Source organism: Periophthalmus magnuspinnatus, chromosome 5 (genome assembly GCF_009829125.3).
Source record: "Periophthalmus magnuspinnatus isolate fPerMag1 chromosome 5, fPerMag1.2.pri, whole genome shotgun sequence".
NCBI classification, from domain to species: domain Eukaryota; kingdom Metazoa; phylum Chordata; class Actinopteri; order Gobiiformes; family Gobiidae; genus Periophthalmus; species Periophthalmus magnuspinnatus.
The window spans coordinates 16568350-16595179 of NC_047130.1; the positions used below are offsets into that span (position 1 = coordinate 16568350).

Consider the following 26830-nt stretch of genomic DNA (forward strand, 5'->3'; position numbering starts at 1 on the left):
GGAACATCCTAGGCAAAACCAATAGTTTTCAGGTTGTTGAATGATGTTATACTCTTAGATGGGGAGCCAGTTTTCCCCATTGAAAACATTACATTGCATTTGCCCTGAAATATTGAAAAGCTAAATGTGCAAATGTTGAACCTGATTATTTCTATAATTGATTAGACCCAAGAACTCAATATGAATTTTACCTGCAGCTTATCTGTACTAAATATTATTGTCCTACATAATGTCATGGTGTCATTTAAAACACAGCAATAACATTTCAATGGACCCAAAAAGATAAAAAGATAGAGCACATTCCAATAGAAATGTTACGCAGCGCACCTTTAATAATGAAGCCCTTAGACCAAAATCAAAATAATACATTTTTGCAGGCAGGTCTTTTTTATTCTACAGTGATGGTAAAGCTAACAACAACTAGCATGCTAACACACACTTAAAACGCTTTATAGTCTTTTCATTCTTCATGATTAGTTTGACATCTTATTATTGACTTTATTTCATATTTTTAGACATAAAATCTGTTCTCTCACTGTCATAATTTGAATGTATATTATTTCTGCCTTTTCTAACTGTGTGTCTTTGTAAGCAGCCTTATAAGTGTTGTAGTCCCAAAATGAATACATTTAAGTTGCCCCCTCTTTAGCCCAAACCAGATGAATAACTCTGCATTAGCATGGTACGACTTGACCTACATGCATGCTTAAGTGCATGTGGTACAATGTCTTTTGGAAGCTCCTCGGGTGGGTATTGGTCAGGCCCTGGAACTTAATTCTCTGTAAATTCTCAAAGGACATATTGCTGGCTTTCTAACGAGGAAACCATTGTTAAAGAGGTACTATGTAATTTTTTTGTTGAAGTGTCCTTAACTTTCTTTTCTCAATGGAGATTATTATTATTATAGTTATTTTGACTCTAATGTTCCGCAGTATGGCATTAAACTGTTATACAATAAATAGTCTTAATGCCACACTGTGTAACATTCCAGGCAAAACAATAACATCTCCAAGGAGACAAGCAGATGGCCGACCCTCCACAGAAGTTACATAATGCTCTTTTATTACAAAATTGATCCATAGGCTTTGGATGTGTGGCTGCCTTGTTTCTTATAAACTGACTGGTGACTATGGCTGTGTTGTATTGTGCACACTCCACATCAAAACAGGGACTAAACTTGGACTAAACCTGGACCAGATCATAAGACTAAACCAAGTCTAAACTGTACTCAAACCAGGACTAAACCAGGATTAAACCAGGACTAAACCAGGACTAAACCCAGAACTAAATACTGACTAAACCCAAACTAAACCAGGACTAAACCTGAAACTAAACCTGAACTAAACCAGGACTAATCCAGGACTAAACCTGGAACTAAACCAGGACTAAACCTGTAACTAGGCCAAGACTAATCCAGGACTAAACCCGGAACTAAACGAGGACTAAACCAGGACCTAAACCAGGACCTAAACCCAGAAATAAATCCGGATTACACCAGGACTAAACCTGGAACTAAACCAGAACTAAACCCAGAACTAAATACTGACTAAACCCAAACTAAACCAGGACTAAACCTGAAACTAAACCTGAACTAAACCAGGACTAATCCAGGACTAAACCTGGAACTAAACCAGAAAATAATCCCGGATTAATCCAGGACTAAACCTAGAACTAAACCAGGACTAAACCTGTAACTAGGCCAAGACTAATCCAGGACTAAACCCGGAACTAAACGAGGACTAAACCAGGACCTAAACCAGGACCTAAACCCAGAAATAAATCCGGATTACACCAGGACTAAACCTGGAACTAAACCAGAACTAAACCCAGAACTAAATACTGACTAAACCCAAACTAAACCAGGACTAAACCTGAAACTAAACCTGAACTAAACCAGGACTAATCCAGGACTAAACCTGGAACTAAACCAGAAAATAATCCCGGATTAATCCAGGACTAAACCTAGAACTAAACCAGGACTAAACCCATAACTAAACCAAGACTAAATCAAGAACTAAACCCAGATCTAATCTTGGATTAAACCAAGACTAAATCAAGAACTAAACCAGGACTACACCCATAAATAGACCAGGATCAAACCAGAACTAAACAAGGACTAAACCAGAACTAAAACAGAAGCAAACTAAGTCAAGACTAAATTTAGCTCAAACCAGAATCAAACTAGAACAACACAGCCTTTTTCATACTAGTTTCAGAAATACCAAGTAAACAGTGAAAATTAAACGTGCACTATGTAACTTTTCTGGTGGAGTGCACCCGCTACCTGCTTGTTTCCATGGAGATGTAATTTTTTTTGCCTGGAATGTTCCACAGTATGGCGTTAAACTTATTCAGCTTGAACGTATTCAATTACAGGTGATTTATTGTTCTAAAAAAATACTTCTACTAAAAATGCAGCTCACCTCTCCGCAGATCTGACCTCTAAGTTGGCTTGGTGACATTAACTGCTCTTAACTTCTCCCTGGAAACAGATATGCCTAATGCTTTACTGTGGAACATCCCCGTGTTATATTACTGGAATAGTAGTAGTCAGCCAGTTATAAAGTTGTTTGAGAATTTACTCTATGGTATCTTGGTCATATTTGCATCATTGGAGCTGCAGCATTAACAACCTGCCTGCTCTTTCTCCTCATGACCACTGAGGGCGCTGTTGTTGTTTTGTGACAGACAACAGATGTGGAGCTGAAGAAGAAGCACTCGGGGTCGCTCATGGTTTCAGTCGATCAGCTCAACTCCTCGTTCAAAGAGAAAGACCACACCAAGAGCCAGATGAGCGTCGTCACCAACACTCTCATCGAGGGTCTGTCACTCAAACACTCACTCGAAAGGCGCTGCACCTGATTTTTACCGTCTTTAAACTGTGAAAAACAGAACTGTTCGCTGTGGTCCAAAGTTATTCCTCACTTACATTCTGAACATCCTAATTCTTCATCACAATGAGTTTATAAGCACTTTTCACAACTTTTAGAGACCAGAGTGGAGTTTTGTTGTGAATGCTAATAACAACTAGCATGCTAACACACACTCTTTATAGTCAAACACAGACGGCACGCTGCTGACTTTTTTTGACCTCAAGAGCTGCTGGAGCAAGACAGCTTTGTTCAAATACACAGGAAAAAATCTGGGACATCGCCTTTAAACAATTTTCTCCACCTTCTACTCAACCTAAATCACCTCAAAGGTCTTCTCTCCATTGACACTTGTTTGTTTGTCTTTGTGCAGAGCTGGAGGAGTCTCAGAGGAAATGCCCCCCCTGTTGGTACAAGTTCGCTAATGTCTTCCTGATCTGGAGCTGCTGTCCTCTGTGGCTGAAGATAAAGCACATCGTGTACCTGATCGTCATGGACCCTTTTGTGGACTTGGCCATCACCATCTGTATCGTCCTCAACACTCTCTTCATGGCCATGGAGCACTACCCCATGACCCCACACTTCCAAGACGTCCTGGCCACTGGAAATCTGGTAGGAATCAAACTAAAATCAAAATATAGAAACAATCAAGGCCGTTGACAGAATTGGGAGCGCCTGGGACCAGAGAGCTCACATAGGTCCCCCTTCAGTAGAAAGTAAAAAGCCCATATTACGCATTTCTCTGATCTCTGTTCTGTTGTTTCCTCATCACAACAACAGACCTGGAGTTGTGTTTTGTTTTATTCACACATGTTTAACACACAAACCCTGCATATTTAGAAACTGAAAACACCCTTTCCCACCTTGTGATGTCATATGGTAATACAGGAAGTGCTCCACTGTGTTTTTAAACTCCACTGTGTTTTTAAACTGTGAAGTAAACTCCTTCACTAGAATCATTTAGATGATGCTTATCTCTATTGAACTAAGGGTAAAAGGAGCTGTAAACTTGAAAACTACCACTTCATGACATCATAAGGTTGAACAGAGCATTTTGAGCTTTGGAGATGTAGACAAACTAATAATAAAGTTACTCAAACATGTGTGAATGAAACAAAACACAATTCCAGGTATGTTTTTGATGAGGTAACAACATTATAACTAGCTTAAAGCTTACAAGTGTCAATTTTGCGTCAGACATTTTAGGAAGTAGAGGTAGATAAAGCGTACCTTAAACTCAACCTTAACATTGCAAAAGCAGCTTAGTGACCTTAAGCTGGTTAAAACAGTTTAAAGTGAGGAAAGAGTTTAGATAGTTTAAACAGTTTTTATGTTTGTATGTATGTATTTATTTTTTATTAATAATTGTTTAAACTTAACTATCTCTCTCACAGTTTGAAAATGGTACTGATTTTATTTTTTTCTATTCTATGTGGGAAAAAGCAAAAATGTACTAATTTACCAGAATAAAGTTGGGTACCCCACATTTAAAGTAAAGATGCAGTCTCACCATTTATCCACACACAGAAGCGAGGCTGCCAATCTGCGCCATCAGCCTCCCCAACCACCGCCAACACTCACACACACACACACACACCCCCCCACACACACACACACACACACACACACACACCACATTCATATATAAACAAGGTGGGTGAAGTGTTTTGCCTCAGGACCATAGACAAAGAAGTAGACTGAATGGGTGTGACATCACCCACATTTAGTGAGCTCCAGTCAAATGAAGCTCATCAAGACTAACGGTTATAGCAGCCAATCTGGAGCCAAGTTCCGACCTCATCATAGCAACTAAAGAGCCAATTCGGAGTGAGGCTGTTGAAGGTAATGCCCCTTCCCACTCACACCGCTGGTTTATTTGGAGTGGGAGTTACCAACGCTGTCAATCAAACCTGTTGCTTACACTAGCGGGAGCAACCTTGGCGGAAAGAAGGCACCCGATTTATCGCTTAATGATGTTCATATTTTGAGTCATAGACACGATAGCGAAATAAGACCCCTCAGAATCATGTAGAGCGGATTAACAGGAACATTTTAAGACCAAAATGACGAGTTTGACATCAGCAGTTACAGAGAGAAGGGACACTGTTTTTCAGTGTAAAGTGACTTGGAGCCAGAGTCGATGAAGCCCAAAACGGGCCCATGATCACTTATTTGGAGCCCCGCAGCTAGCAGGTTGGCTATGTCCATTTATATATACAGTCTATGCTCAGGACACAAAACTGTGCACTAGTCCAAGTGAGGTTCAAAACACTGGTCTTTGGGTTGGTGGGCGGGCGCTGTGACACTCCATATGACCATACCGTCCGAAAATCACAAGACTTACTCATAGAAATGATGACACAGTATGGAATGTTTTTACCTGAAACAATTCAGGTTTCAGCCACAAAGCCTTTAGAGAAGAAAGAGTGACTTAGTTTGATATTTGCACTTAAGAACACACACATATACAGTCCTCATTAAAGATTTAAGCCCATTTAAAGCAGACAGCCAGCCTCGCTCTAATGCTGCGTCTTGCTTACCTCAACTCTTACCTCTTCCTCTTATACAAATCTACACGCAGCAGTTTCTATGGAGCGGTAAAGAACTGGCGCAGTCACGGCTGGGTTGTCGTCACTTTGAGGTTCTTTATGAGGAGAGGGATTCTTGTATTATGCTTCATGTGGCTCAGTTTACTGCGATGGACCTAGGAACTCTTGTGTCGCCTCAGGAAGAAAAATATGATATCAAAACTGCAGAACTGAGAGACCCTACCTCTTCACAGTGGCTTTTTACCATAACAAGTAGTAGGTTATCAAAACATTTCTCGAGTAATCACAAGTAAGTATAGAGCAGTGGGCGGGGATATGGGGCGGGGATATGGGGCAGGTGAAAACAGATTTCCAGAGTAATACACGATTGCTCAAAGATGCATGTATTAAAATTTCAAATTTTTATTTCAACCGAATTTTACATAATCCATTCCCTTTTCTTTCTAGGTCCTATATTACACAAAATTGACTATTTAGGGCTTTAAGCCATGTTACAATGTTGTTACCTCCTCAAAAACAGACCTGGAGTTGTGTTGTGTTTCATTCACACATGTTTGACTAACACTTTATTATTAGTCTGTAACATCTACAAAGATCAAAATGCTCTGTGATGTCATGAAGTGGTAGTTTTCAAGTTAAAAGCTTCTTTTATCTTTAGTTCAGTAGAGATTGGAAATTCCAGGGCTGAAATCATCGAAATGATTCTAGTGAAGGTGTGTGGAGTTTAAAAACACAGTGGAGCACTTCCTGTGACATGACATCACAAGGTGCAATAGAGTGTTTTTGGTTTGAGAGAAGAACTCAGCCTAAATATGTAGGGTTTGTGTGTTAAACGTGTGTGAATTAAACAAAACACAATAATATATTAATAATAAATAATAAACAGTTGAACAGAAGGTTTCTTAAACTTGAATCTGTGCATTTTGACCTAACTCTCGATCTTGTCATCTGTGTCGTTCAGGTATTCACTGGTATCTTTGCTGGGGAGATGTTTGCTAAGCTGATTGCCATGGACCCATACTATTACTTCCAGGAAGGGTGGAACTGCTTCGACGGCTTCATCGTGACCCTGAGTTTAGTGGAGTTGGGTTTGGCCGATGTGGAGGGTCTGTCTGTGCTCAGGTCATTCAGATTGGTGAGTCCAACAGCAGAAATCTTAATATGAATCGTCTTTGTCAGTTCAAAGTCTGATTAGTAATGTTGATCTTATGTATAAAACCTGCTTCCCCTACAAACGTGTTCTGAAATTCATCACATTCTTGTATTAGTTTGTCAGTCAAATGTTTTTGTGAATTGAATCTAGATTTTGAAATATAGCATATTTTTGCTTTGCGTGGAATGTTTCTCAGTATGGCATTAATCTTGTTGTAAAAACCCAAGCTGATGGTTGATCATTTGAAACAGTTGATTCAAGTAAAATGTGACTGCTAGATATACCTTTTTTGCCAGACATTAGAGCACTCAAAGGCATAAAAAATCATTTACAAATCGGCTATATCTGAAAGTGCACACTCTTCCTACAGGGGGCACTATTTAGGGGTCACACCATTTTTAGTGGTGTCCGAATGTCCAGTTAGCGAAAAAGTAGTGCACTCAAAATTTCCCACAATGCACCTTGAAAAGTAGTGAGCATTAGTGGTCACTAGAGTGGTCAATATAGACCACAATGCATTGTGAGAGTTAGAAAAACAACAGGGGACAGAGACAGGTCTTTAACTGGACACAACACAACGATGAAGCAGAGAGAAGCTCTGGTTTATCTCACTGTTGATCCTGATTATGAATAAAATACTCTTAAAGAGTTAGCTGCTTACTTTAGCATGAGTTGTTAAAATAGTGACAATTTCTGCATCTCAGGCAAAAATTTTAAATATTAGTTCTGTCTACGTGAGATCCAGCTTCACAAAAAACTAACTTGTTTGATTATTCTTAGTTCATAAAGACTTGTGCCAGTCCAATCAGATCATTATTTATGATATGAGTTTAGCCTTTAGAATTTGTTAACCCAGACCCAGAGTCACATGACGTGAAAGTAGTGAGCTGCGTGTTTGAATCTTTCTGTAAATGAATCTCTATAGAGTTCACTAAAGAGTACAGGGCTGTGAAGTAGGGGTGAGGGGTTGGGGGAGACATTCGGACACAGCCATCGATGCTAAAACTATTATTGAAACAATTAACTAGCTTAACTATTTACTAGCTTTACTAGCTTAATACCACATAGGAACGTCAAGAAAGTGCCATTATTTAGTGCTGAAAATTGCAGTATATTGTCTCAAGTGGAGCATTTTTAAATCACTACTGTAGTAATCGGTATCGAGTATCAAGCTTATTCCCTAGTACAGAAATCAGGCTCTCGCAGGGACACACACCCACAATTCTTGGCCTTGTTACTAATCCTTATATTTCCTGTGTTCCAGTTGAGAGTGTTCAAACTGGCAAAGTCGTGGCCCACCCTGAACATGCTGATAAAGATCATCGGGAATTCTGTGGGAGCTTTGGGAAATCTGACTTTGGTGCTGGCCATCATCGTCTTCATCTTTGCCGTGGTCGGGATGCAGCTGTTTGGGAAAAGTTACAAAGACTGCGTGTGTAAGATCGCCCCGGACTGCGAGCTGCCGCGCTGGCACATGAACGACTTCTTCCACTCCTTCCTGATTGTGTTCCGGGTGCTGTGTGGAGAATGGATTGAGACTATGTGGGACTGTATGGAAGTCGCAGGTCAAACCATGTGCCTCACGGTGTTTATGATGGTCATGGTCATCGGTAATTTGGTGGTGAGTTTGGATAGTTTATTATTAGGAAAAAAATATGAATTACTAAGAAACATTTTTTTAGTTTTAAACTTAAATACTTCATTTTTGTAAATGGAGTAATACCAGCCCCAGTATCTTTTCATTTAAATGCACTCTAAAATGCACTTTAAAATATTACCGTTACTTACTATTTATTTTTGTGTATGTATATGCAGGGCCTCACGTGTCTGGAAATTCTGGAAAACCTGGAAAATAATTGGCCTGTTTTCCAGACTTTTAAAATACAAGGAAAATGAAAAAAAGGCCCAAATGTCCTGGAAAAGATATATTTTGTCTAAATTACTTAACTCCTATTGAACTAAAGACACATCAGGATAAAAATTTTTTTTTTTTTGTTTTTTTTTATATCTCATTTTTGTGCAATCAAACAGTTTAATTGATCATTCTCTGGAACAGGTTTAAATCTGCAGTGATACTATTATAGCGGATGAGACTTGACTTTCATCAGACTCGTTATGACGTCATCAGTAATATGACAGATCGTTTATGTTAATGTTTCGGTCCATAGTCAAATCTGATCAAATTAATATTACCTGCCCCTGTCATGACATTACACATTCAAAGCCCTTCCTTTAATGTATGCATATTTTGTGCTGACATGATGCCAAAACAAATAAACTAAACTAACATATACACATATACATAACATGTATGGGCTCTTATTCCCGTCTTTCTCGTTGATATTCAGGTGCTGAATCTGTTCCTGGCTCTGCTGCTGAGCTCCTTCAGTGCTGATAACCTTGCAGCCACAGATGACGACGGAGAACCCAACAACCTGCAGCTGGCTATGGCCCGGATCCACAAAGGGATCGCCTGGTTCAAACGCAACATGAGGACTGTTGTTGCACAGGTCCTGAAAAAGGTACATGCCACGCTCCTATTGGCCATAGAAATGTGACATCACAGGTTCATAGACACAAACTGCCCACTTTTGCCTCTAAAAGCTCCAAACCGTGCACTCTTTGTGGTGGCACTTCTGGGTTAAGGAGGAATTTCATTCTTTTCAATGGCGAATTTGGGAAAAGTTTTGCCTCAAAAATATGATATAAAGTAAAAACGGCTCTGTAGTCCCTATAGAACTTATTTGCTGTCAAAATCGCTAGCCCCATGCAAAATATTACATCCCAAATGACGATTGCGGCGCCCACGGTAACTTCCAGAATAAGATGAGTAAGGACTGTTTGAGCCTCCTGATGAATTACAGATACAAAGGGAAAAAATGGTTGGTCCTCCTGTTACAGGTGACATAAAAAATCTTCATCATTCAGTTACCAGAAGAAAACGAGATTCCTCTTAACAGCACCATGTTATAATGTGCTGTTAAGCCAAATGTTCCCAAAAAAAAGTTTTGTTTTTACTCAAATATTTAAAAAATATAATTTACTTACCACTGCCGCTCACAAATCAATTTCTCATATTGTTTGATTACATTTTTTTATTTTATTTTATTTTATTATCATAAAAACTAATAAAAATGATTTTAATATTAATTACCTGAACATAAACAATTAAAACAAAAACACTTATCTTTCTTCCTTCAAAGTCTGACCTCTGAACCACATGTTTTTATGGAGAGAGAGTTGGATGTAGAGCCAAGTTAGCCTTATAACACCCACCTAAGCCTGCCACGATAACACATTTTGAAGTTTGATGTATCGCTGAAGTAAATATAGATGATAAACGATAATATTGAAACTGATTTATGTCACTGTGACAGGCCTACGGGCCACCTTTTTACAAAACCAGATCCTTACACATTTTTCCTTCCTGTTTCTTGCGTCTTTGTTTCTGTTTCTCTCTCAGCCCACGGAGGATGAACAAAAACCGCTGGACGAGATGTACGAGGAGAAGCTCAAATGCATCGCCAACCACACAGTGGATATAAACCGCGAGATGGACTACGCCAAAAACGGGAACGGCACCACCAGCGGCATTGGGAGCAGCGTGGGCAAGTACATGATCGACGAAGACTACATGTCCTTCATCCATAACCCAAACCTAACCGTGTGTGTGCCAATCGCTGTGGGAGAGTCCGACTTCGAAAACCTGAACACAGAAGACTTCAGCAGCGAGTCAGACGTGGAAAACAGCAAAGATGTGAGTACAAGGAATATATTGAGACAAAAACATGACCTAACACTATTTAAACAACACATGGTATGCAATATTCAATTGTTAATATGCAAACAATTCACTGAACAGCAAAGAGTGTTTTGTTTTGCCAATGTGTGGTCCAAGTTGTCTGTGTAATCCCTCAGTCATCCAGGTCTGATCCATAGTAAAAGCAAAAGTTACATCTGTCAACTGGACAAAATGTCCATTCAACCATGAATGGAGGTCATTCAGACTGAAACTGTAAAGAATAGCTGTTAACAGTGTAGTTAGCTCGTCCCTTCAGACAGATATAAGGCAGTGTCCAGCAGTAATCTGACCAGAACTGTAGAAGCAGCTTGGATGAGCAACGTCTTCACTCCTACAACGTTTTGTCCAGTTGACAGATTTAACTTTTACTGTGGTCCAAATTGTAATTGTTTTTAACATTTTAGACTATGGGTGCCACCAGAGATTCCTATTAATTTGAAACACTGAATTCCTAGTTTGTGAATTTTGTCCAGTGACAAAGGCAATAAAAACTATTCTGATTCTGATTATTGTAAGTGGTAGAGCAGTAGTATACTCTAGCACTAGCATACTGTGGCACAGTGTTTGTCTACAACAGGGGTGCTCAGACTTTTTCAGTATGTGAGCTACTTTTAAAATGATCGTGTCTGAAAGATCTACCACCTAATACAAAAAGGTTAAACATATATTTATTTTACTCTATGGAAACAAGTAGATAGCAGACCCTCCACCAGAAAAGTAGTCTAGTGCACCTTTAACTTAAAATAAACATATTTAAACAATAATAAAAATAGATGGCATATTATATGTAGTTTGTCTGTGTATGTGTTGCCGCAGCACAAATTACAATTCTGACAGTCTGTCTCAAACTGGGGAATGACAGGCACAAAACCAACAGGCTCGTTAAGGCATTTTTAAAGGAAAAAAAGGCATATTCACAAGTTTGTAGTGTCCATAAAATATTGCAATAAATATCGTACTGTGAGATGCATATGGTGAAAATATGGAGAGATTTGGATATCAATATATATTTGGTTGTGGTTATTTGGTGTAGCGGAGGAGTGGGGTCTGAGTGCTGTTTGCTGACTCGGGCCGACTGTAAAGTGCACGGTCATTCTCCTCCAGTGAATTAAATGAGTCTATGGCTGGATGTATAAGGCCCAGTGCTGCTGTGCTGTTAGGCCCTTGTTCAACCTCCAGCCACGAGGATTCTGTTGGTGCTTTTCAGACTCTGGAATGCAATGATGTCATAATCCCAGATGGGGGGCAAAGGTCAGATTTCCATATTGATTGCATTGTACTTTGGCACGAAATATTGAAACGGTATAAGCACAAATGTTGAACATGATCATTTCTGTTAGTGAGCCAAAAACTCACTGTGTTAGAACAAAAATCTGCATTTTAACAACATTAATTTTAGCTGCTCCCATCTTTATTGAAAATGATTGACCTATAGAATGTTTAGACCAGGTTATTCACAAACACACTACAGTAACGATTAGGTAATATCGGTGATGAGTGTTGCAGTTTGATGAAATTAATTTTAAGCATCCTTTGGTTCAAAATACAAGGATAACTCCATCACTTTAGTAGTTAAAGCCCCACCACAGAACCTTTTAGCCAAAAACTAGACTAAAATGAGAGCATGGTTTTTCATTTTGGATATTTGATTGCTATGAAAAATGTAATAAAAGATAATGATGGGAGCGGGCCCGCATCTCCACAAATCTGACTCGTATTTTGCCATTAGCTGTCGGCCTTAACTCTCCTGCCTCCGCCGACATTTGGTTTGGACTCACCAATAGCTGCATAAACCTTTATTTTAACACTGTAGTGCAATAGTGGCATTCACAATTGTATTACACAGCTCCATTATGGGAACACAGGGCTGTGGATATCCAAAAATAAATTCTATTGAAATTATTTTTCCTTATTATAGTTAAACTATGCAGAATAGTAAAATAGTATACAGTATTTATATTAGTCTGAATTTTAAATCATTTTTCTGGGCAAAATGATCAAAACTGACCCAAGATATTGGCCCAAATAATAATTTATCAACCTTCTCTAATTCTAAACTCCCAGTCTGTAACACAGTTTAAGACCAGACTGAACCACCTCTCCTCCCTGGCATTTAACACTAGACCCACCTCTCCTCCCTGGCATTTAACACTGGACCCACTTCTCCTCCCTGGCATTTAATACTAGACCCACCTCTCCTCCCTGGCATTTAACACTAGACCCACCTCTCCTCCCTGGTATTTAACACTAGACCCACTTCTCCTCCCTGGCATTTAACACTAGACCCACCTCTCCTCCCTGGCATTTAACACTAGACCCACTTCTCCTCCCTGGCATTTAACACTAGACCCACCTCTCCTCCCTGGCATTTAACACTAGACTCACCTCTCCTCCCTGGTATTTAACACTAGACCCACCTCTCCCCCCTGGCATTTAACACTAGACCCACTTCTTCTCCCTGGCTTTTAACACTACACAGGATATACAGGTGTTATTGTTCTTTTTTGTTTTGTGTTATCTGTTATCTTTTTTTGTTGACTTTTATGCAAAACACTTTGTTCAGCTGAAGTTGTTTTTAAATGTGCTGTAGAAATAAACTTGAGTTAATTTGAATGGAATAACTATTGAATACTGGCAATATAAAAGTATTGAGTTATTAAATTCTCAATACTCTCAGTTTTGTATATACATAAAAAAAACAAAAAAAACATTTTCAACTAGCAACAATTGCATTCAAAAGACCATTCAGAAACTGTTCAGGAAAGGTTATGTTTTTACCAAGTTACGTTCCATGTTTTTTCACTATCCATACTTGTTGAAATTAGTATCTAGATTACTAGTTTTACTATTAATTAATATATCTGAGTTTGTTTGTTTTTTGTTTTGTTTTTTGTTTTTTTTTATTTTTAACTCCGAGCTATTTTAACTGAGTAGGGGTTGGAAATCTTCACAGAAATCATGAAGTCACATTTTTATATCTTATCACAAAAACAATATGACAATATGATTTCAGTCCATCTTATAAACATAATTGTTATATTGTACATATAAAAATAGGTTTAAATGAAGTGGCCAAACTGGGGATGAATGTGTTAGTAGCTGAAGTCTACCAGCGTTGGCTCGTGTTAATGTTAATCACTTAATATAACCAGCTGCACATCAAAATGAGCAGCCCCTGTATTAAAGAGAAAATGCAAGGATCCTTTAAAAGTCTGTAAACAAAAACATTCTAAATACTGTAATGGAGGCGACTGCAGTCAAAAGGGAAGTGGAACATAATGCAGTTTTAATGGGGAGTTTGGGATTAGCCTCAGAATATCATAAAACATTCTAAATTAACGCAGCAGATGAAAACCACTCAGCTACAGTGAGAATGAAGATGTTAACTTTGAATTTAATTTTAGTTTTTCTTTTAGTTTTTATTTGTATTTTAGTTTTTCTTTTTCTTTTAGTTTTTATTTTTGCTTTTATTTGTATTTTAGTTTTTATTTGTATTTTTGTTTTTATTAGTATTTAGTTTTTATTTTTATTTTAGTTTTTATTAGTATTTTAGTTTTTATTTTTATTTTGTTTTTTATTTTTATTTTATTAATTTATTTTTAATCTAATTTAATAGGAGGTTATTACCCAATTCTCGACAAATCCTCAATACTTAAGAATACTTTATTTTTATGACATCCTTCGCCACAAATGATATTATATGATATTGATTTTTTTTTTTCATCCCTTGTAATAGAAAACCAAACCCATTGATATTTCTACCAATTCAAATTCAAAATTGTAGCTTTTATAAATTCTTAACATTCTCACCATTTAGCTCTGACATCTGTTAATTACAGTGGTCTCTCATTTATTGTGGGGGTTACGTTCTAAAAATAACCCACAATAAGTGAAATCCACGTAGTCAGCTTTATTTTTTACAATATTATATATGTTTTAGGGCTGTAAAACCCCTCACCACACACTTTATACACTTTTTTCAGACAGACATTAACATTTTCTCACATTTCTCTCTTTAAACACTCTCACTCTTTATTCAACAACTTAACTCATCTCATTTCATGTGCATTCACTCTTGTTACATTTTTATCTGTGCTCCTCAAATGCGCTGTACTGCAACAATAAGTAGGAGCCAATATTATTATGAAGAAAGTAAATAATGTATCCAACATAATATATTAAATAATATTCATTGTTAATAAAATAAGTACAAACAAAACACTAATGACTGAAAATAAATGTTAATACATAAAATAATATACGTCAAATAAATCAAAGGTTACATAAATTTGTCTGAACACATTCTGTACTGTACAGGAGACACGACACAGAGGAGACTGAGGGACAATGGTCTACAGTCCCTCAGCCAATCAGGACACAGAACACAATGCATGCTCATACACTGTAAAAAAGCATGTAAAACTGCACAAAAAAAAAATCTGTGAAACAGCAAGAACGCGAAAGGTGAACTGTAATATAACGAGGGACCACTGTATTCAAAATATGTTATTTGGTATTTTATTTTTTTGTGAAGATTCTGATGATGACATTTTAAAGGGTCTATCCTCACGTCTCACAGCGATACAACAATTAGGACCTTTGCCATAGTGATTATTCGTTTAAAACAGAATATTATATCTTTTATATAGGAAAAAATCCCTTAAAATGTTACTTATAAACGGAAGTAGCCACATGCAGAAACACATGGATGAGTCACCAGGCCCGGCTCTGAATCGTGAATCACATTTAAATCTAGAGTGAGGCCTGAGTAATGGCTGAGCTGGCAGTGTGCCCTGTCCCCCATACGTCTAACACAGCCAAAAGTCAAACGATCAGCTTTAAAGGGGCACTATGCAACTTTTCTGGTGGAAAGTGCGTCACCAGCTCATCTCCATGGAGATGTTATTGCTTCACCTAGAATCTTCCACAATATTACTTGTCTATCTCCATGGAGACAAGCATACAAGCAAATTTGAATTTTTCTTTTACAATGGATCATACCTGGATGGCAGAGGGATTACACAGACGCAAGAGAGATAAGTTTAATGCCATAATGTGAAACATTCCAGGCAAAGGAATTACATCTCCATGGAGACGAGCAGGTGGTGGACTATCAACCAGAAAAGTTCTGTAGTGCGGCTTTAAATGTGAAAGAAAAAGAGTTGGATACCACTGGATTTGACTGTTGAATGTTTTAGGTTGGAGTAGTTAGCACTCTCGCCTCACAGCAAGAAGGTTCAGGGTTTGACTCCTCTGCCTTTCTGTGTGGAGTTTGCATGTTCTCCTTGTGTCTGGGTTCCCTCCGGGCACTCCGGCTTGTCCTATTAACCCAAAACATGCACAATAGGTCAAATCCTCCAGCTAAGGTCCTGACCAAGACTTAAGATCTGGAGATGGGTCCGCTGCTCCTGACAGGTTGTGGATTTGAAGGATGGGTCAAATGCAGAGGACAAAGTTTCCTACAGGGACTTTTAAAGTGCACCTTAACCTTAGACCTCAATGGGTAAAGCTAGAACACTCAGAGGAATCCCATCCAGATACAGGGGGAACACCGAATATTGAGTCATACCCCTTCTACACACACATACATAAGTTATACAAGCACATATATGTCATAGCATAAACGATGATTGAACCTGTACTCTTTGTGTTTGCAGCTGGATGACACGAGCTCCTCGGAGGGCAGCACCATCGACATAAAGCCCGACGTGGAGGAGGTGGCTGTGGTGGAGGTGGTGGAGGAGTACATCGACCCAGAGCCCTGCTGGACTGATGGTGCAGAAGATAGATTTATATTTTAATTTAAAGGGACCATATTAGGCAATTGTATGATCTATGTTAAAAGGCTGTTTCCTTATCACAAACAAACCTGGAGTTGTGTTTTGTTTCATTCACACATGTTTAACACACAAACCCTGCATATTTAGGCTGAGTTTGTCTCTCAAACAGAAAAGATCCACCTTGTAATGTCATGTGGTAATACAGGAAGTGCTCTTTTTTAGCCTTGGTATTGCCAATATGCTGAACTAAAGGTAAAAAGTAGCTCTCAAATTAAACCACTTCGTGACATCACAGGGTGGAACAGAGCATTTTGAGCTTTGGAGATGTAGACAGACTAATAATAAAGGATTACTCAAACATGTGTGAATAAAATAAAACACAATTTCAGGTATGTTTTTGATGAGGTATGTCTCTGATAGGCTAATCTACCTGTCAATCATTTGAAAACAGGGGACATTCACAGATGACCAGACTCACATCTTTGTAAAGTATTGAAGAATTGTGTATTCTGGATCCCAGACAAGGGCATGGCCAAAGCTCTCAAAACTATAACTTATCTCTATGTTTCTGACTCAAACTGCACTCATAAGACTACACCTGCAGGGGGAGTTTATTCAAAAACAACTATTTATTCATAAAAAAGGACAAAGAAACAATGTATTTATATGAAGATGGATTAAGCTTGTGAGTCATGAGTTTAATTTTACTTTTTTACAGATAAATACCAAAAAATAACAAATCTTCCACTCATTCACTCACTTCTTTCTGCTGTTGTCTTTCATAAATTCTTATAGTCTAAATAGAATTAGTTCACTAAGACTCCATGGACTAAACAAGTACAGGCCTGACTCACACTTATTGTTTCAAATGAGCATCTCACTGTTTTGTGTGTGTTTGTGCAGAGTGTGTGGCTCACTGTTTTGTGTGTGTTTGTGCAGAGTGTGTGGCTGAGTACTTCTCACTGTTTTTGTGTGTCTTTGTGCAGAGTGTGTGGCTAAGTACAAGTGCTGTGACGTTCCCATCACTCACGGCTGGGGGAAGCACTGGTGGTTCCTCAGAAAAACCTGTTACCTCATCGTGGAGCACAACTGGTTTGAAACGCTCATCATCTTCATGATCCTGCTTAGCAGCGGAGCCCTGGTACACACACACACACATACACACACATACGAACACATGCGCACACTAGCAAGCTAACAGCATTTTTTTATTAGATGCAGACAGGACACAATGGTCTGGTTCTGTCTCCATTTACAATACACTATGATATTGTACTGTATAAATACATTTGAAATATCTGCAGTATATAGGGCTGGGTACCTTTTAAATAGCACCACTTTTTCCAGTGATGTCACGCTGGGGGAGTTCTACATGCCTGTCTATGACAGAATGTTCAGCTGTTACCATGGTGATACAATGCCCACTTCGGCGAACATTAACAAAAAGTTTTAAGATAGTCTGAAAACTCAAGAAAAAATACAAAATGGATCTAAACAGCACATTTTCTGGAGCCTGTGATCAATCCGAGCATTCATGTTCCTGTTTGATTTACACAAAAAGCTGACAGTGTCTGAAAAACTGTTGGCTAATGGTAGCTAGCTTGTGACTAATGTTATTTGCGAGGGACTTGTTTAACTGCACAAAATCAGATCACCTGTTGTAGTTCCAGCTAAATCAGCTCTTGGTCAGATTGTGTGAAACAAATTAAAATCTAATTTGAGAAACAGAGCTGCAGACAGAATGGAGCCAACAGTTAGCATCACACCCCCAGAGAATGTTGATAACGTCAGCTTCGAAGTATCAATACATTTAAAATAATAATAACAATAATAATACATCTGACTTATATAGTGCTTTTTTGGACACTCAATGACATTTTTGGGATCAGTAATGACTTAACTTCGTCAGTGTTGTAGTGGCACTGCCCCATAGATAATCTCAGGACATGTGGCTCACTGTGAATGTCTTTAACGCACAACCTCCCAAACCAGCTTAGACTGCAGCTTCAGGACTGAGGGAGGGTTCCTTACAATGATTTATTACAACAGGCTCATTTTCCATAATGTTAAAGACATTTTATTTCTGGTAATTAGAGTGATCACATGTAGATAAGGATTTTACACGTTGCTCATTGTAAAAGTTGATGGTGCCATTTCCCTGTAGCAAGTAGCGGATTTTAATTTATGATGTACAATTTAATATTATTATTGTTTGAAGATGGATGAACATTTTTCAACTTTTCAAATAATCTGGGCTGTGGGCAGAGATAAGGGGTAGATGAAAACAAGACATCTTCTGAACACTTGAGTATAGGACAATACTGGATTACGCAAACATGCATGGATCTCTGAAAATACAACTTTTTTTGTACACATTATGTACAATTAACTTTGAGCTTTTAATCATATTAAAACCATATTAAAATAACCATATTGCTAGGGCCTGAACGATTAAGCAAAGCACTTCACTCAGATTGCCTAGTATGAATATGGTGTGTGTGGTGTGTTGGTGGTGGTCGGAGGGGCCAGTGGCGCAGATTGACAGCCTCAATTGTATCAGTCTGCCCTGGGCAAGTGAGGGAAGGAATGTGGAGCATCTGAAAAAGTGCTGTCAGACTAATGCAGAACATTTACATCAGAATATTATTAATACAGAAATGAACTTTTATTACCTTAAGACCAACACAACCTGATTCAAATGGCCTTTGTCTCCAGGCGTTTGAAGACGTCTATATTGAACAGAGGAAAACAGTAAAGATCATTCTGGAGTACGCAGACAGAGTGTTCACATACATCTTTATCCTGGAGATGTTGCTGAAGTGGGTCGCATACGGCTTCGTCAAGTACTTCACCAACGCCTGGTGCTGGCTCGACTTCTTCATTGTGGATGTAAGTCAGATATTGTTTTAATACTTCCCGTTTGTCTGCACTGAAATACAAAATGCTACACAGGTCAAAATGGATACAAGCAATACAATACAAATACAAATACAAATACAAATACAAATACAAATACAAATACAAATACAAACACAAATACAAACACAAATACAAATACAAATACAAACACAAACACAAACACAAACACAAACACAAACACAAACACAAATACAAATACAAATACAAACACAAACACAAATACAAATACAAGCAATGTTCATTGTGTGGTAAAGTGAAATTACATTTGTTTTTATACTTTTTAATTTTAGATTTTCTCTTGTATTTCAATATTAAAGTGCTTGTATTGCACTATTTTCTGATCTATGTTATGGTGTTTCCTCATCACAAACAGACCTGGAGTTGTGTTTTGATTCATTCACATGTTTAACACACAAACCCTGCATGTTTAGGCTAAATACGTTTCTGAAACTCAAAACACCCTGTTCCACCTTGTGATGTCATACAAGAAGTGCTCCACTGTGCTTTTAAACTCCATATACATTCACTAGAATCATTTGGATAATTTCTAGAATTGACAATCTCTCCTGAACTAAAGGTAAAAGGAGCTGTTAACTTGAAAAATACCACTTCATGACATCACAAGGTGGAACAGAGCATTTTGAGCTTGGGAGATGTAGACAGACTAATAATAAAGGGTTACTCAAACACGTGTGAATGAAATAAAACACAACTCCAGATATGATTTTGAGGAGGTAACAACAGTATAAGATGTATAAATATGAGTAGATTAAATGCCATTAACAGGAGCCTATGCTTTAGCCTCTGTGGTGAGAGCTTGTGAAGTTGGGCTGCACAGTATTCAACACTATTAAAACCATGCTTTACTGAACTGTGAAAAGCATTAAAGGTGCACTATGCGAAGGGAATGCCACATGCTTGTCTCCATGGAGATGTTATCGTTTTGCCTGGAAAGTTCCACAGTATGGCATTAAATTATTCTCTCCAGGGAGACAAGCAGGTGACACCACAGGGCCAAGTATTTTTCTTAGTACAAACTTCCGTACATGAATTAATTCATGTACGGAAGTTAATTTATAATTCAGAATGCAAAATTATGCAAAATATGACTCAGGCACAGTTCACACTTAGTGTAGCACAATAGACCTAGTCAACAAACAGAAACTGTAAACAAACAGGTGTGTTAGCTTCAGTGTAGTTAGCTCCTCTCTTCAGATATAAGGCAGTGTCCAGCAGTAATCTGACCAGAACTTAACTGAATTAAATTTTTCTTTTGCTAGCATTTCTTTCTTTATATATATATATATATATATATATATATATATATATATATACACACACACACACACACTCACCTGAAGGATTATTAGGAACACCATACTAATACAGTGTTTGACCTCCTTTCGCCTTCAGAACTGCCTTAATTCTACGTGGCATTGATTCAACAAGGTGCTGATTCATTCTTTAGAAATGTTGGCCCATATTGATAGGAGCATCTTGCAGTTGATGGAGATTTGTGGGATGCACATTTAGGGCACGAAGCTCCCGTTCCACCACATACCAAAGATGCTCTATGGGGTTGAGATCTGGTGACTGTGGGGGCCATTGTAGTACAGTGAACTCATTGTCATGTTCAAGAAACCAATTTGAAATGATTCGAGCTTTATGACATGGTGCATTATCCTGCTGGAAGTAGCCATCAGAGGATGGGTACATGGTGGTCATGAAGGGATGGACATGGTCAGAAACAATGTTCAGGTAGCCTGTGGCATTTAAACAATGCCCAATTGGCACTAAGGGACCTAAAGTGTGCCAAGAAAACATCCCCCACACCATTACACCACCACCACCAGCCTGCACAGTGGTAACAAGGCAGGATGGATCCATGTTCTCATTCTGTTTACGCCAAATTCTGACTCTACCATTTGAATGTCTCAACAGAAATCGAGACTCATCAGACCAGGCAACATTTTTCCAGTCTTCAACTGTCCAATTTTGGTGAGCTCGTGCAAATTGTAGCCTCTTTTTCCTATTTGTAGTGGAGATGAGTGGTACCCGGTGGGGTCTCCTGCTGTTGTAGCCCATTCGCCTCAAGGTTGTGCGTGTTGTGGCTTCACAAATGCTTTGCTGCATTCCTCGGTTGTGACGAGTGGTTATTTCAGTCAACGTTGCTCTTCTATCAGCTTGAATCACTCGACCCATTCTCCTCTGACCTCTAGCATCAACAAGGCATTTTCGCCCACAGGACTGCCGCATACTGGATGTTTTTCCCTTTTCACACCATTCTTTGTAAACCCTAGAAATGGTTGTGCGTGAAAATCCCAGTAACTGAGCAGATTGTGAAATACTCAGACCGGCCCGTCTTGGCACCAACAACCATGCCACGCTCAGAATTGCTTAAATCACCTTTCTTTCCCATTCTGACATTCAGTTTGGAGTTCAGGAGATTGTCTTGACCAGGACCACACCCCTAAATGCATTGAAGCAACTGCCATGTGATTGGTTGATTAGATAATTGCATTAAAGAGAAATTGAACAGGTGTTCCTAATAATCCTTTAGGTGAGTGAGTGTGTGTGTGTGTGTATGTATATATATATATATATATATATATATATATATATATATATAGGACAGGGCGTGGACAAAGTTAAAATATGTTGTATATTGTGCAGTCCTGTCTAGAAGCTACTGTGTCTTTATTTTAATGGTGATTAGAGCTGCCAGGTTGATCACAATCAAATCAAAATTTTATAATTAGCCAGTCTCCCTGAATCTTGCAGCCCTACAATGCTCTACTGTACTTACACTGCAAAAATGAAACGTCTAGCCTCATTTAAAATGACTTCAATTTACTCACCTTATGCATTACGAACTTAATTATTCACCGCAATGAGTTTATAAGTGCTTTTCACAACTCTCAGAGATCAGAGTAGAGACAACTAGCATGCTGACACCGCACTTACTGATTATTATTAATAGAACGCTTTATAAGTAGATGGAGACAGCATACCAGTGGACTTATTTTTACCTCAAGAGTTGCTTATACAATCTATCTGTACTGGGGAAAGACATACTTAGCTCAGACACATGGGGAAAACCAGGTTCAGGCCCTTTAAAACCACAGTATTTAAAGGTGCAGTATTTAAAATGATTATTTTGAATTCAAGTCATTTTAACTGGTCTAGATGTTGAGTTTTGCAGTGTAGGAATTGCCTTTTGCTTGTTGTTGACACGTGCTCTGACCTGTCCCCTTCTTTTGCAGCCGGTTTGAATATAACTGTGTCTCTCTTAAAGTAGAGAGTATAGCGCCGCCTGTGAGTGCTCCTGGTGCTGCAGGGGTAAGGCTCAGTGTCGTGTTGAGACTTTCACAGGTTATGCCCTCTGACCTTTGACCCTGAAAGTGTCCTCAACCTCTGCCTTTCTCTCCCCACTTGAAGCTTTGGTGTGGACCGTGTACTGTTGTGTATCGTGACCATGTTGAATATCGTGTGTGTTTCTGTGGGTTTAGTGTTTTGTGAAGACATCTCCTCTTTCCCCTTCGTCTGACTCTCTCTTCACTTTGTCAACCACAAGTTTTTTTTCCAGGTGTGCTCACTGTGCTGTTAAGCTGGTTGTCACCTCACACTGGCTTGCCAAACTAAACCAAACGAACACAAAAGGACAAATCTGGGCCTATTTGAGCTAACCTGTAGAGGATAAGATGACGCCCCCTGGATGTAATGTGTGTGTAGTGTAACCTGTAGGTCTCTAACTGTGGCTCCTCTCTCCTCTGCCCCTCCCCTCTGTCCCATGTGTAGGTGTCTATAGTCAGCCTTATAGCTAATGCACTGGGCTACTCCGATCTAGGCCCGATTAAGTCCCTCAGGACACTGAGGGCCTTGCGGCCCCTCAGAGCCCTTTCACGTTTTGAAGGGATGAGGGTAAGACCCCAGACACCAGGCCTTCTGCATGTCCAACTATACACGCATGCTGGAGCCAACCAAGCAGAACCAACCAAAGACCTTTAAACGTCTTCAAGAGGGAATCTGGCCTTTTCTCCACAAGGAGCTTTTGCATGAATGCAGATCATCTCAGATGTTCTTAAAGCATCTGATTTGATTCACCATTTCATTTCATTTATTTTACTGAAAACAAAAGAAGCAATTTGCAATCAAAAGTAATGTCTTCTCAAACCAATGTTGAGTGCTTTAAAATGACCTCACAGAAGTGGTGAAAATGAACCAAACGATCAGAAACGCCTTTGTAGCACAGCAATCCAAGGGTCATTTGAGGATGAACAAAAAAGGAAATTGAATTGGATCCAAACGTGTGTGCAGACGTGTGTGTAGACGTGGGTGTAGACGTGTGTGCAGACGTGTGTGCAGACAGTGCATCTCTGTTGCATGTCAATGACCCCTGAGTAGCTGTGTCTCCTCTGGAGCAGCACTGAAGCATGTTCACTGTCTGAGCTGGTGCAGTCTCTGCTTGTTGCTGGGAAGAAAAACTCCTGACTGACTTCTGTTATCTGACCTACCACAGTTTGGCTTTGGCATTGTCACACTGGAAGATCTACAAACTTCTGGTTGCATTCCCCTCCCCTCCCTGCCATCCCTGCTCACCAACCTGAATCCTCATTCCATTTTGATTTACCATTTTGCAACTGTTTTATATGTCTTACTTAAATCCTCTTAAAATCTTTAACTTAGATTAATTCAGCAGTCTATAGGAGCATGCAATCTGTCTGGAAATGCACATTCACGTTCTCCTAAACCAAAACCATACATCCAAAGACAAGTACTTTTACTCTAGAGCCTGGTTTGGTCGGGATCTACATTTGGTTTGGTCCTGTTTTAGTCCTGGTCTAGTCCATATATAGAATAAGTCCACTTTTATTTACAACTAGCAGTTGTACCTATGGTACCGAGAGTTGTGGGTTTGAGTCTTGGTCTGCCGTTGTGCCCTTTGGCTCGGCATACCTTTCTAGTTGCGAGTAATGTTAGGAAAAACACGACGAAAGACACAAATATGACAAATGTTAATTAAAGGCCCTGTACATGATTTTTACTGTATTCAAAATGTGAAAAACAGAATTAGTTTGCAGTGGTAAAAAGTTATTCCTCACTTACTTTATGCATTGAGAGCATCCTAATTATTCACCATGAAGTGTTTTCACAACTTTCAGAGACCAGAGTGGAGTTTTCTTGTTTCTTAGACAATAAAACTCTTTATGACTAGATTCAGATAGTACACAGTGGACTTATTTTGACCTCAAGAGCGGCTTTTAAAATATAACTTTACCAGAGTAAGACATATGTTGCTCAAATACAGGGAAAAAAATTAGATAGTCTTTATATTGCTGTTAAGAGATAACTAAAGCCATAATTATTTGCTATGATTGGTTAAACTCGCCTGTCGTTCACTCAGAGCATGAAAACTGGCCAATGGGAGGAGTGGGAGGGATTTAGAATGTCGGTGTGGGTCCCTGTATTCTCCAGGACTGAACCAGGCTCTTCCTTAGTTTATCAAGCTTACGTATAATACCATTTTAATTAATTTGATGGAAAAATGGAGCAATCAAATATGCATTTCTGTATATGTTAACCTTTAAAGTAGCCATTGCATGTTGGGTCACTGCTCCTCTGTGTCCTCCCCCTTGCGTAGGTGGTGGTCAACGCCTTGGTGGGTGCCATCCCCTCCATCATGAACGTGCTGCTGGTGTGTTTGATCTTCTGGCTTATCTTCAGTATCATGGGAGTGAATCTGTTTGCTGGGAAGTACTACTACTGTTATAACGAGACTTCCGAGGAATCTTTTCTACCAGAGGATGTCAACAACAAAACGCAATGTTTCGCTTTGATCAATTCAAACCACAGCGAGGTTCGATGGAAGAATGTCAAGATCAACTTTGACAATGTGGGGTCGGGGTACTTGGCTCTGCTGCAAGTGGTAAGAGCAACTTTACAATTCTATTCACTATTAAAACAGACGTATTCTGCAAAATGGACTTTTCAGAGATTTTATTCATGTTCAAGTCGTTTTTCTCATTGAGCCTCTGAAGTTGTATTTGGAGTGATTCATGTTTGAGTAATCTTTAAACAATTATTTCCAAGATGCTATATTGATGATCAAACCCCATCCACCGGTACACGCCCACTGTGACGTACACACCCACTGTGACGTACGCACTTCCATCTCCAGTTTTATTTTCTTAATCGGTGATACTCGTAGGATTCGACAGCTTCACATAGTCATTTTGGTACAAATGAAAAAAATGGGCTGCTCACTAGTGTGATGTGCAGGTGTCCATAGGAGGAGGCGACAGCATGCAGTGCTTTGTTGTGATGACGTTTACAGCAACGTCAGCTCCCATTGGGCACCTCAGTTTTTTAACACAGCCAGCTGACTTGTTTCTTTTATTAAATCGTTTAAGATCAATATTGTGATTTAAAATGTGAAAATTCTGACATAATGATCCACAGGGGTCACAGATGAGAACTATAGAAACACAAGCACAATAGGACTGGTGTAAAGTTAAAGTGCATAGAACAGGTTTTCATGTTTTTCTAAGTCTGACTTTTTTGGTGGATATTACCTGTGCTAAATATTTAACATAGTTTTACGTCAGTTAAGTGTCAGTTTGTGGAAGAAATAGTTTAGAAGAAATAGTAGTAGTAGCTCTAACTCCGAAAGCTCCATCCAAAATGCAGGGACAAGTGACGCGCAAGAAAGGCATTAAACCTTCATTTAACAATTAAAGGTGTTGTCATCTATTTGTATTTGTCTACTCATAACTACTATGTAATTTAGACAGGTTTTTGCTCTTGTTAATATTATAATGATGTTAAAGGTTCTATATTACACAAAATAGACTCTTGTGAGCTTTAAACCATGTTCTAATGCTGTTACCTCATCAAAAACTGACCTGGAGTTGTGTTTTGTTTCTTTCACATGTTTGAGTCCATGTTGAGCCCTTTATTATTAGTCTGTCTACATCTCCAAAGCTCAAAATGCTCTGTTCCACCTTGTGATGTCATGAAGTGGTAGTTTTTAACAGCTTCTTTTACCTTTAGTTCAATAGAGATTGGCAATTCCAGGGTTGAAATTATCCAAATGATGAAGCACTTCTTGTATTACCACATGACATCACAGACAAAACAGAGTGATTTTCAGTTTCGGAGAAGAACTCAGCCTAAATATGCAGGATTGTATGTGAATGAAACTGAAGACAACTCCAGGTCTGTTTGTGATGAGAACACAACATTATAACATAGATTAGAAAACTGTGTGATATGGACCTTTAAAACCTGTAAAATGCATAGTCTAACCTGCCATATGCTCTTTAATGTCAGCTATTGGTTTTAAGGTGCACTACGTAACTTTTCTGGTGGGAGACCTGCTACCTGCCTGTCTCCATAGAAATGTTATTGCCTTGCCTGGAACATTAAATTTATCTGTCTTGGATTTATTCAATTATAGGTGTTTTTTTTGCTCAAAAATACCTGCTTAAAAGACTCGTGTTCTTACTCTGAGCGGGGTCACCTCTCAATAGATCTGACCTGTAACTTGTTGTTAGTGCCAACTACTTAAGACCAGAAAAAGTTATGTAGTGCATCTTTAAATGACTTGGACCCAAAATGTGAATCTGGAGGTAGTAGTTTTGAAATGGCTTTTGTAACATAATTTTTTTCTCCACAGGCAACATTCAAAGGCTGGATGGACATTATGTATGCTGCTATAGATTCTAGAAAGGTAACACTACTTACATTTGTATAAAAAT

The 26830-nt window shown here is 38.8% G+C and overlaps 1 protein-coding gene across 1 annotated transcript in view; it reads left to right on the plus strand.

The window, feature by feature from the left end:
- Positions 1-26830, plus strand: part of scn8ab (sodium channel, voltage gated, type VIII, alpha subunit b) — a 71276-nt gene that overhangs the window by 38681 nt on the left and 5765 nt on the right. Inside the window, exons 13-26 of the mRNA XM_055222039.1 lie at positions 67-69; positions 2689-2821; positions 3244-3482; positions 6381-6554; positions 7837-8193; positions 8921-9094; positions 10036-10329; positions 14524-14526; positions 16032-16149; positions 17141-17295; positions 18870-19043; positions 22872-22994; positions 24715-24999; positions 26749-26802. Coding sequence (XP_055078014.1) covers positions 67-69; positions 2689-2821; positions 3244-3482; positions 6381-6554; positions 7837-8193; positions 8921-9094; positions 10036-10329; positions 14524-14526; positions 16032-16149; positions 17141-17295; positions 18870-19043; positions 22872-22994; positions 24715-24999; positions 26749-26802 — 2286 coding nt within the window. The remainder of the gene's footprint in view (positions 1-66; positions 70-2688; positions 2822-3243; positions 3483-6380; positions 6555-7836; positions 8194-8920; positions 9095-10035; positions 10330-14523; positions 14527-16031; positions 16150-17140; positions 17296-18869; positions 19044-22871; positions 22995-24714; positions 25000-26748; positions 26803-26830) is intronic.